At 35.2% G+C, this 13038-nt stretch overlaps 1 protein-coding gene across 1 annotated transcript in view; it reads left to right on the top strand.

The window, feature by feature from the left end:
- Positions 1-13038, top strand: part of LOC150099562 (protein qui-1-like) — a 118526-nt gene that overhangs the window by 42191 nt on the left and 63297 nt on the right. The window contains exon 2 of the mRNA XM_090403459.1: positions 11764-11929. Within this exon, the coding sequence (XP_090259585.1) occupies positions 11764-11929 (166 nt within the window). The remainder of the gene's footprint in view (positions 1-11763; positions 11930-13038) is intronic.

Below are 13038 nucleotides of genomic sequence, written 5' to 3'. Positions count from 1 at the left end.
AGAAATGGGGTGAAAAAGGGAGAAAAGCGGGGTTACTAGTCCAACGGTTTCAGATCTCTTTGATAAACAAGGGATAAACTCCTATCCTACCTCATAATTCACGATAACTGTAATCCCGAACCACCAGCGTTCTTTGAGTAACATCCGATAAAACAATTGCAGCAAAGGATGTCATGCAGGGAAAGCATCTTCCCCTACGACTACATTATACTAATGTCAGCTACGTGAATCAAATAACTTTGTTGGGATATCCGGAATACACTTCAAATTTATGTACGCAGTTGCCATGGGAACAGAAATTACTAGAATTAGGATGCATAGAAGTAGAAAAATAGGACCATCTTTTGAAGGATCATCGTGTTAAATATGCTCGATGAGAGACAGAGACTACGTGAACCTCTTACAGTCAGTATCAGGTGCGTGAAAATCCATCTCCAGTTTCAACAAAGTACTTGTGAAATGGACTTTATCTTCTCCGAGTCGTTTTCTACTAGAATGGGTCGACTGTAATCTAGCGGCTGTTTATTTTGACGCCCACCATCTAAGTCTTTCCGTCAATAGCAAAAGGGTTTGATTTCGTCTCTGGATGGGTGTTCATGTAGTAAAAAAAAAAAAAAAAAAAAAAAAAAAAAAAAAAAAAAAGTGTTTCTTGTACCGGTTCTGTAAGGAAACGTCCATCTTCTTTGAATTCAAAGAAAAACAAAATCCGCATTTAAGGGGAATTCAACCTAGAGCTCTTTCCCAATCAAAATTTAAATTAATCAAGAAGCATTTAAAAAAAAAAAAAAAAAAACTCTTGATGAAGACACAAGACAAGTTTGGTAAATTACATAAAAAATTAAATTATGTGCCTCTTCGGGGGGGTAGTGCAAATTTAACGTCATATTTCACTCCGTATAATATGGCATTACACGGAAATATAAGATTTCAAGGGGAAAAAAAACCAAAGGATATTTTATTTCAATAAATTGAAGGAATATTTGAATATGATAAATAAAGGTGATTTGAATAGAGTGAACGCAGAATAGAATCGATATCAGATATGGCAGGTAAGAATCATCAAAGATGAAAAATGAGAAGACATCGTGGTCTTGAAGAGTGTTTCTGTGAGATTTTAAAAGTAGTTGTGGAAGAAGCAGCACATCCAATGGGAACTGATCATCGCAATACGAGAAGGAAACTCACCATCCAATGATATAAATAAAACTATTGCAGGAAAAGACATAAAAGGAAATACAGAGCTTGAAATTTTAGAATATCTAACTACTTGCGAATTAACATAAAGAATAGAAGGTGATCATCCCCAATATTCAGGAGGAATCCACAAAAAATTGATATTAATAATCGGATCCAAGATTATATTCATCGCCTTTTTTTTTTATTATGAAAATGTACAAAAGCAGCCAGAGCATAATGTGATAATTTTTCTGGGGGGGGGGGGTTCATGGCATGATCATGATCATTGTTGACAGCATGATCATTGCTCTACAGTAGCTCTGAAACGCATTTAAAAAGTTGCAAATAAATACAGAAACCTGAAGATCTAAAAATTAAGGAGAAAATACTACAATAAATAACGAGACAGGTAACAATCAGACCGAGGTAACAATGGCACACTTAGTTTTTCTATAATAATATAAGCCAACAAAATACAAGTGTGCTATTATTACGTCATTTATTTATTAAATGACGTAACTTTAAATCTAAATTAAATCAAGAAGCAAATATGGTTTCTATCTAAATGGTTGCGTAATAGCCATGTAACGATGACAATCTAAGGTTCAGTTGTTGTTTTTTTCTTTAATTTCGAACTGTTATGCAGAGGAGGTCTACCGATCACGTGCACTCTGAATCATCTTGTCATATGTAAGTCGCTTTTTAGGCTTCTAGTAAAAATAGTCTTTCATATGTTTACACTTTACTTCGTGCAATAGACTGCTTTATTAGGACATTATTATAGAAAACTGTGGTGCGTTTTTTGTCCAATATTATTCTATATCGATAGATGTGTGTTCACGGGCTGGTTTGTCTGTTTTGAAGGAACATACCCGAGTTTTCCAGAGGGGAGAAATTCTCCACTTCCGCATGAGCCTTTGATTGAACTCCCCCCCCCCACACACACACACCCCAGATAAATAAGCAGTGAAATGGTATAGTCCAATTAAAGCCCGAATTAGTACAACGAAGAAATATCAAATTTCTTAATTAGGTCTAGTAAAAAAAGTACATGGAAGGATGTTTGCTTTTCAACCTAATGAAAGAAATGCGATCTTCTGAGTTCAGTTTTCTTTCCTATTTACACAGTTAATACAACTTTCGTTGTAAAAATCTTGAAATGTACACGATGGTTTATTATTCTTCCCTTTAGTTCGTTATTCTGTAGACTTTGCTTTGCTTTTAACAAGCAGGGAACTTGCAAATCATGTCTAGTTCAAAAAAACATTAATTCTGATGGCTTTTTCAGAAAGAGCGGAAAACACGTGCAGGAAGAAATAATGAACAGGAGGAGGGAAAGGCCGTAAATGTCAAATAACTCCGAATATTCGATGAAAGAAAATGCTCTCAATAACAAGAAAAGGAAATTGTATACATCTATTCATCCTTTTGTGATGCTTTGTAAGTAGAAGAATGTCCCTAAAGGTTGCGACTTCGTTTTCTGGTTTGATGTTCTCTAAGTTAATTAACGTTCACAAGAAGGATAGTTATCGAGATGCTGGATGACATTAATAGTAAATAAGAAAAATAGCGGGGTCGCATTATAAACCAACTGAAACATTGTGACAAAAAAAGGACAGTTCTCTTATTAGGATTAAACTCACTGACAGAAATATGATTCCGAGATTTTAGCGTACACACACTAGAAAGAATGATCGGATAACGTTTCTAGTTGGTCCTTGATTTTAGGTGGATATCGACTCTCTCGACAGGTTTTTACCAATTCATGACGTCAAACGCTGAAAAACCAAACGTTTCAAACCGCTACTAGGTCAGTAAAACCTAAATACTAATAAAAGAGGTACATTCAGGATCTTAGAGTTCGTGTCTTTTAAGTAGTGCAATATCACGACAACTCCGATGCGGAAAGTTACATTCTCATCAGCTCTCTTGTACTTTTCGAAACCTCATTTTTTTTTGTATATTGGCTATAAAATATGGATGGATCCATAATATCCTTCATTTTAATACATCTAATCTTCTACTGGAAATTAAGATACATATATAGATTATTAAATACGTCATGACTCAATTTTAGGCACTTAGGCAATGGCAAATTCAATATGGTGTATGTAATTGTGGGGGTCAGGACATACAAAAATATTCTTAGCAAATTATAATTTAATGGTCTACTTTTCCGAAATATATCTCAGACAAAACGTATCCTGCAGTGCCATTTTGCATTCCTAGTATCAGAATTGCTAATTGCCGTATAAGCAATCTAAGAAAAGATCGAGATCTGTGGGATACAGAAGAGGGAATAAATGATTTGAATTTAATTTGATATAACTTGATTATAAGTTTTGTATTAATTTACTTCGTATAACATTTAATGTGTGTAACAACATTGAAAACAACATTGCTTTCTTTTTCATGTATTTGTTCGGTATTATATTGAATCTATTTTTATTTGTGCTTTTCACTTAATACTTGGAATGTTTATTTGCGCTACTTTGCATGTAGTTAAAATAACAGATCTGACGAAGTTACGATTATAAATGATTAATGAATCTTGGGTAAATCCTATGGAGAACCTTAGATCCAATTAAAAAAACACTCTAGAGCACACCTCCGCCCGTATCAATTAAGTTTCATCGTTAGTGTATAGAAAAAAAACAGCATTTTCTGTTTCATGATTTGTGTATATCGCAAATGATTATTATAAAGATGTTTCCAATCCATTTCAGATTCAGGATTTAATTATTTCATTACATATTTCAATAAGCATTTCAACTTTTAAAAAAATTCTTATAGGATGCCATTAAACTGCAGTGGAAAAAAACCAAAACGAACTCCATTTGAATGGGAAAATATTCTGAAAGATGTGTGCCCTTTAACCTCAAAAGCAGTCATCCGATAAACGCAGTTTTTTAGTTTTAAACAGTAATAATTGGAATGATTATCGGTAAAAAAAAATCGTTTTTTTTTTAATTAACACGAGACTCCATCTGTTTCATTTAATGCAACACTTGTCATCATTCTCTATCATTCTTGATGTCCCACATTACTTTCTTGCTCTGTCTCAAAGTTCTGGAAATCTCATAGTAATGTATAGCCACGGTAGTAAACAATCCCCAAGTACGACTTGGGAAAAGGGAAATGACAGAGCTGACAGACACGGAATGATGACATACTACCCGTCTCTGTTGATACGTGCATTACGAACAGTCTCTCCTGTTGGAGCATCTCTGTTTCTTCTCTCATTGTTTATTCGGCTTTCATTAATAGCTGTACAGCAATCTAAGTACTTGAAAATTCCAAATATTCCTTAGTATTTTTAAGAATGAATAAAAAAAAGTGACAAGAAAACACATTGGGAATTATAAAAACCTTTGCTCTTAATTCTTTAACTGTTTGTAAGAAAACGATCTTCTATTGGTTTCACTTTGATAATACACGCATACATAGCTCATGGCAAAAACATGTTAAAAAAGATAATCATGATGTCATTATATATTAACAGAATTGAAGAATTTAAAATACTTTAAGTTAAAACGTTGAAGGAAAACACAGATCTAATCCAAGAAGTTGGAAAATTAAAATAAGAGTTAAAGGTAAAAGTCTTAATATGTTATAATAAGGAAAAGGAAACATATATATCATTATAAATTCAGATCTAAGTTCGTAATCTAGGTCACAGCTTCAGGAGCCGCTTGTAAAAAGTCATCCCAGTCATTCTGATAAGCACGGAAGATGCATTATTTTACAATATGTTGCATAGTCTGTCGTGGAGCACCACAGTCACATTCTAGAGATGTTTGTCTGTCCCATTTATAGAGAGTATCTCCACATAGGCCATGATTTGTCTGAATTCTATTTAGCTCCATGTTTTGCGAGGTAGATCTGATCCTGTGATTTGATCACCTTTAAAGATGTTATGCAAATGTTCTTTCGTATTTTCCTTCATTGTTTCTTTCCACTTTGATAAAGGATTAAAATTATTTAGCACTAGTTCTTCTGCTGCTCGTAGTGATGGATGGCGAGATTTCAATCTATTGACGTTAAGAGTTGTGAGATCCTGATGAATAGGTAGGTTCGGATTACCAGCCATTTTTTGGAATTCACGGACTAAAGAATTCAATCTACGTAGTTCTGTAGGAATAATGCCTGCTAAAAGAGGTAACCAATATGTTGGGGTCGATCTAATAGAGCCTGTAATTAATCTTAAAGTATTGTTCAATTGAGAATTGATAATCCTTGTGTGAGGGCTATTTAGCCACACAGGAACGCAATATTCAGCACTTGAGAATGCCAAAGCAAGGGCTGTTGTCCGAAGAGTAGAGGCTCTTGAACCCCAGGTAGTGCCACAGAGTCTCTGTAGGATATTATTACGTATCCTTAGTTTATATGCTAAGTTTGAAAGATGTTGCCTGAAAGTGAGAGAATGGTCAAGTGTGACTCCCAAGTACTTAAGAAATATATTATATGGAAGTATAGTGTTGTTCAATTCAATTTTTAGTTTCACATTTGCCAAGTTATTATTTAGATGAAAACAAGATATTACCGTTTTGCTCCTATTTAAACAGAGTCTCCATCTTTTAAAATATTCATCCAGAATAGTTAAGTCAGCTTTTAGAATTTCTTCTTATTCATTTATGCTGTGTAGTTATTGCTATATCGTCGGCATAACAAAATTTCTTTGACGTAGTGACGGGAAGTTCAAATAAATACAGATTGAATAATAACGGAGATAAAACAGATCCCTGTGGCAGTCCATTAAGTTCCTTTCGCTGCTAGTTTTATTACCTGTGGTAACTATAAATCTTCTATCTCTTAGCATATTGTTAATAATATGGACTATTGTTTTACATGGGATGATTGTATATAATTTATATAGAAGGCCTTGTCTCCAAACGGTGTCGAAGGCTGTCGACAAATCAATAAATGCTGCTGATGTTTTTAGACCTTTTTGAAAACCAGCTTCTATGTGAGTTACCAAAGAGAGAACCTGGTCACAACACCCACGATTTGGTCTGAAGCCAGCTTGTTCTATTGGAACATTTTTAAAAATTGTGGAGCTTATTCTATTATAAACAAGTCTTTCAAAGAGTTTATAACAACAACTGAGGAGAGTAAGAGGTCGGTAACTTTCCGGTTTATGATTAGGCTCACCAGGCTTTAAAATTGAAAGTACTTTTGCTTTTTAAAAAATAGTGGGAAGTTTACCAGTATAGAACTTTGTTAACCATAATCTTGCATTTCGTCCCAGATTAATTAAAAATTCTGGATGAATGTTATCAAAACCAGGAGCCTTATAAGTATCAACTTCTTGCTGCGTAAAAGGGTGTGCAAAATTTGAAGTTATAGGTGAAGACTTGCTAAATTCTTTTAATTTTCTCTTTGTATATCTTGTATGCTTTTTATTGCCTATTTTTTCTATCCACTACCGGGTGAAGGCCTCTCCCATTGTGGGATGTTTTGGGTCTACTGCTCCCATGGTGACCCAGTCCATATTGGGAGAGGACATAACAAACATCCATGCCTACGAGGGATTCGAGCCCATAGCCTGTTGGCTAGGAAACAGATATGCTAACCACTCGGCCAGCCAGGCCGGCTTTATTTTTTATTTTATTTTATGCTTTTTATTGATTGGGATACGTGATATATTAATATGTATAGCTAGTTGATCTGAGGTGATTCTTGGTTGTTCTTTAATCAAAGGAGCACTACCACCTAGTTTCCTAAGAAGGCTCCAAGCTTTATGGCAAGAATGAGTAAAGTCTATACCTTCAAGTGTATTTACCCATTTTTTCCTTCGGGATATATCCACGTTTTCTAGGAGTTCGTCTGCTGTTTTGGGGTCATTGTTTTATCTGATATTCATTATAAAGTAATTCACATTCTTCGCTCCAACCATGTAAAAAATTATGTCTAATACCTCTAGGAATACTTTTCTTGGCAGCCTATAAATCGATGAAAATTACTACTTATTGGAGATATCCAGAGAATACATTTGTCAAGTTCATTTGCATATTTATTCCAGTCTGCCTTTTTGATCTTTGATTTTTGAGCTTTGATCTTACAAATGGAATGGAAATGCCAATTTCAATTAATACTGGTCTATGTTGACTATGAGGAAAGTCAGTTAAGACCCTTCTCAGATTTTACATAGAGTGATCTGAATTATTTTTGCTCACAAGACATAAATCAGGGTTATAGTCTCTTTTCCAGGCCTCAGATCTAAAAGTGCCTTTGTCTTTGGCATCAAAGACTAAGTGAAGATTATTTAGTTCGATCCAATCAACAAGTTTTTCGCCACATTCGTTATTTCGAGCATAATTCCACTGTTCATGGTGACTATTAAAGTCCCCAATATAGATTGCGGGATGCTCAGCAATAGGAATAATTTTTTCGGCCAAGGTGATCCAGGTGGCTTATAAATATTAATATTCGTAATTGTAATATCTTGAACTTTTATCACTACTCTATGTATGTTTTCTACAATCCTGGAATGCGACCTCTTTTAAGGAGCTGTTGAGGATCAGCATGAAGTGTTTCCTGGACAGCAATCGCATCAACATTGTTGGTTAACAATAATTTCGATAAATAATCGCATTTGGCTTTGCTAATAGATTGAATATTTAATTGACAAATACGTAGTGTAGGGCCAATGTTTCTAAATTCTGGTTTCTGCAAGTCACTATATTCATTAAATTCAGTAGACATCATAAAATTGGCCAGGTGATCCTTAGGATAGACTAGCTGCCTATCGCTGTTGCTCATGTAGCACCACCCACGGGACACGTATAGCTTTAGGATCACTATGGACGGGAGCAACTTTGTCCCTCTACTTTTATTGCCCAAGACCGGCTAACTTGGCTATGGCTGAGGAAGATCCTTAAGCTCCTCACGTCATCGACGGGAATCGAACTTAGGACACTCCTTCCCCAGTCATATGGTTGCGAACCGCACAGCCACTAGGCTAACTGCGCGGACAGTATGATATTGATGCATTATCATCAGGGTTTATTTTCCGCCAGTTTATCTGGGGTTTTTCATTCCCCAAGCAGGCAAACAGGCCCAGTGAACACACACAGATACCGTCAGGAATACTCAAGACCATCCTTCCAGCCATAGGTCTGAATTGTCATCTATGCCGGTCTCGAGCGCGGATAAAAATAGGGGGGGGGGGGATTAAGGTGGTGCCGTACCTCCTCGTAAATCGGGCTCACGGCCGTTGAATCCACCATACGAAATGAATGAATACCATACTACGATACGCAATGAAGAGATTAAAATGTTACAAAATTTATATATATTAGGGTGTCTTACTGCTCCCTAACCCTTGATCAATTCATCTGCTTAAGTAGGTTATGCGTGTGACATCACAGCATGAGCAAATAGGATTGTAATATTTTTGTGCGATCTCGATCGGAGAGTAAATAGATTGGATTGAGCTGTGCTGGTCATTATGCACAATTTAAGCCTCAATTTTCTATCATGGACTGGCGAATTCACTAAAACATTAAAATGTAATTAAGGATCGTCTCACTGCATTCCGATTTTTGTTCTGAAAGGCCGTAAGCTCCATTTCATAACCTATAACGTTGTTAAAAACTAAACTTAATTATCCAGAAGGAAAAAACACGCGAGAAAGAATTATTAAAAAAAAAAAAAAAAAGATCATTTTACGTGAGTTTCCACAATCGAATTTTTAAGTGAAACTCATTATTCACATCAGTAATTTTCAAATATTCTGCTTCGGTATGTTCATTGCAATGACAGCAGCGCCAACAGCATGCAAGAGCTCTGACAATCAATATTGATGTAAATCAGGAAAAAAAAAAAAAAAAAGCGAAACACGCATTTGCAGTTATATTTTCCGCGGGAGGATGGGGGGGTAGCATCCTATTTTGCATAAGAAAACTGTTCATTTTGTGGTTTCTCTTTCTGACAGTGTAATCTTGCGTTGACGTTGACATCTGTATGTTAATACTACCCTAACATAACGTGCCAGAGTACGTGGGCGTATTTAAAAATAATCTACTGGCATACTGTATGTGTACCTAACAGCTTTGTAGCATGTTCGCCAGTCGACAACTACTAGCCAATACGTAAAGTGTCAAGTTACAATGAAGAATTGAGCCACCAAGAAGCAACTGCTGTTGTAAGTAACTCATAGACGACCTTGTCGTATCAATGTGAAAAGTCCATTTCGGAAATGAAGGATTTGTGTTTGGAAATAAAGTCGCTGTTGAAACTTGAAATGTGTATCCTACGTAATATAAAGCAACTGGCAAATAGGAATAGCAATTGGAATGGTATGTATTCTACGGAGTTGTTGAGTAGAATGCATGCTTCCAAATCTTCGAAGACAGCTTACAAGGCAACAAATGAAAACTCTTAGGAGGGATTCAAGAGCAACATGTTCTCATCTTTTTTTTTATATTATTGTTCATTTGAAACAGAAGGAATAATTTGTCTATTTTTACTGTCAGATTTCGTGCACACTATAACACGTTTTCTGTTTTGATTTACCTTTGTTTTTCTCATCGTCTTTTGGTAACAAAAAAATTATAACGTGTGATTATGAAAGTTTAGTGGACACAAATGAAAATTCGACCTGCTTTATATTCATTCATAAACACATAAGTGAATGGCCTACATGTTTAGGCTTCGAAGATCATAAATCGAAGATTTAAGTCGAGTAGGGGGAATGGAGTAGGAACCACTGATGGAATGGCTTGAATGGTTTGCAGATGATGAAAAGCTGAATAGCGTTATGAGGAATAGAACAGATGTTGTAGAGTGGCAATTTTTGAATAGACTGGGTGAATGGACAAGTGGGTTGGTGGATACCAGTTTAATGTAGCAAATAAATTTTAAAATTTGGGAAGCAAAGATCGGATGCAGATTATAATTCTAGTGAGGATATCTTACTGGAGATGGAGAAGATTAAAGTTCGGAGACATTTTGCTAAAACTATCATCAATCTGCCAGAATAAAGAAGACATCTGTAATGGCAACTCTGGCAAAACCTTCATCGGATCTTTTTCAGAATAAAAATAAAAGGCTTACTGCTCTAGACTGCCTTCCATCCTTCTCCAGCAATATTGGAGTGCTGGAGAAGGATGTAATTAGTTCGTTTGATGATTTTTGATGATCCATATTAGCAATGCAATCTCACATTGGAAAATAATGATTAAAATTCTATCGAAAAATGAATAAGGAATTCGAAATCATTCACAAAAAAAAATAATAAATTTCTCTATTCTTTTTTAAAATTCCTCTTCTTTTAGCATTTCTCGTTATTTACTTGATGTTAACTTAAATTAGTTTCTTTTCTATGTTACTTAAATCTGAATGTCGATTTATACATAATAAGAAACAGTTCACTTGTAAATCGAGACTTTGTTACGCAATATTTCCATGAAAACAATAGGACTTAAGTCTATTATGTGCTTCCATAGCATTTCTATTAATTTTATTACCGGTTTATATGCTTATTATCTGTCACTAGCAGACTGTTACCACTGCGACATGGATGTTTGTCAACATTGTAAGATTCGCGATGAATTTCACCGCTTGATGTGAGACTACACTGTTTATTGGCCGAGCGTTTAAGTATCGTTTTTGATTCTTAGCGTAGAATGCAAGGATTAAATAACTATAATACACGATGTATTACATATTTAAAATGAAACAATATATTTTTATATTTGTATTGTCTTAGCGAAGAGAGTCTATCAGATAAAGATGAAGTTGAATGATGCAAAAAAACTAACGAGAAGCATGTGCTATATTCGAAATAGGAGACGAGCGTGGTCACGTGCGCTTATGTATAATCGAAATTAGGTAAAAAAAAAAAAAAAAAAAAAAAAAAAAAACATTGTCTATTTAAAGGGATAATGTTTTTAAGAACGCACCCAAATCTTTTCCATTTTAGCATAAATTTCCCACAAGATTTATTCCATTAAACATTTCTAAACCCGATATGATCTAACTTATCTGAGTAAACAAAAAAAATAAATAAATAAACGACTGTGCGTCTACTCGTATACTCTAGCTAAACGCGGACTACGAATGTAATCTTGGCAACGAAGAAAATATCGCCATTATCGTGAAAAGAAGCAACGATTCCTCAGTTGCACCAGATATCCAAAAGTGACGGGGCAATCTAATGGATGTAAGGATTACACAGAACGTGCATACGGTTGCTTCCAGAAAAAGGCACCAGAAAACTTCTGCTAGTACGCCCACGTACTCTATCGATAGCAGAGCCGCTAGTGCTCGCTAAATGCCAGCGAAATCGTCGTATCGTGAGAACACCGCACGTCTTCTTACGATCACTGCTGGCACTTTCAAAAAAAAAGAAGGGGGGGATGGGAAGAGAAAGTATCGAATGGAAAGGTAAGAAAAAGATCTTACTAGAAAGAGTTCTCTGCATTAAAATGCGCTGCGTGAGTCTCCCTGCTTCGAGATGACACAAATCAATTTTTTTTTAGAAAGAATGTCACAATCACAGGGTAAGTAAACAAAGTCAATTCCATCATCTTCACTCAATATTAGATTATTGTGTCTATAATATTGCTGCTAATTTTTTTTCAGGATGAGTTCCTGAATCTTAGAAAAGATAGGAGAGCGCGCAGCGGTATGGCCCATCCTCTCCTATATCTTGATGATGTGCTTCAGTCTATTCTCCATGGTAACTTGACCAATGTGCCCGATCCCCCATCGAGGGTTGCTAAGATTCTAGTCATCTCGAATAAATCAGGTGAGTACAGGGAATGTTATTTAAACATAATTGTAAATCTGTCATATAAAAACTCAAAATGTTATAATGCAATTAAAAGACATTATACAAATATTATATAGGAATAGAACAAGCATCTTCTGTAGACATCCATAGTGGTAGTCAAATAAGTTTATAGTTTTTCATTTTTTTTTTATTTAGTTTTATAAATTTATGTAACAAAACTCTACGTTTATCTATATCAGTGTTACACGTGATGTCGTCTACACTAAACGCAATTTTTGGTTCGTTTTTATTACAGAATTAGCAATTGTGAATTAAACCGTATAAAGAATTTCAACTGTCTTTTTTATATGCAGTTAATCTAGAAATCAAAATAAAAACTGATAGAGTAATATGGTGATCTAAATGAGGCATGGGATTGCAACTATGTATCTATTCTTTATTTAGAACCATTTGAATGGAATAACTTTAGTGATTATTGCATGTCAAACAAATAACAACACCAGTATTTCCTAACAATCCCAAACAATTGAGAAATGCCAAAACTATTTTTATTTCTTGAGATCTTATTGGTGTAGTTATTGGCTGTCGACTGAAATGCAGCTCCCGCTGTAAATCGACATACTGCTCAAAGGTGGGGATGTGTCGAAACCCACATTCTCTGCTTCCAATTCAACGTTTGAAACCTTCCACTGGAGCATTGTTTTAACTTCTTTGTGAACTTCTGGTAGGTTTCAAGGCCGTTTGTAGGATGCCTCCGAGTGTTGCTTTGATGTCAACCGCCTGAACAATATTTTTTTCAGAAATATTGGCTGTTTTTCTATACGCTTATATATGAATCGATGAAAATAGGGTTAGCTAAACGTAAAAGCTCTTTATCATTACTCGTGGTTATGAAGATATGATACGACTATTATGTTTTACAAAAGCGCGGGGAGTCAACGTTAACAATATCTAATATTGGGTTGCTAGAGTGCACGTACAGAAAATTGCGCGTGATGAGGATAAGCAAAGCAAAAAGGTTAGTGATGATTCTGACTTCTTATAGAATCTAAAACTGAGTTGTGCTTTCTAAATGCAGCACAAAAACTGATGCAAAAGATAAAGGCGTTATGCAACTGTTACTT

Source organism: Typopeltis vanoorti, chromosome 14 (genome assembly GCF_054136105.1).
Source record: "Typopeltis vanoorti isolate ZY-2024b chromosome 14, IOZ_Tvanoo_1.0, whole genome shotgun sequence".
Classification (NCBI taxonomy): Eukaryota; Metazoa; Arthropoda; class Arachnida; order Uropygi; family Thelyphonidae; genus Typopeltis; species Typopeltis vanoorti.
Note: the sequence above shows the minus strand (reverse complement) of the source record. Positions and strands in the feature narration are given on the sequence as shown.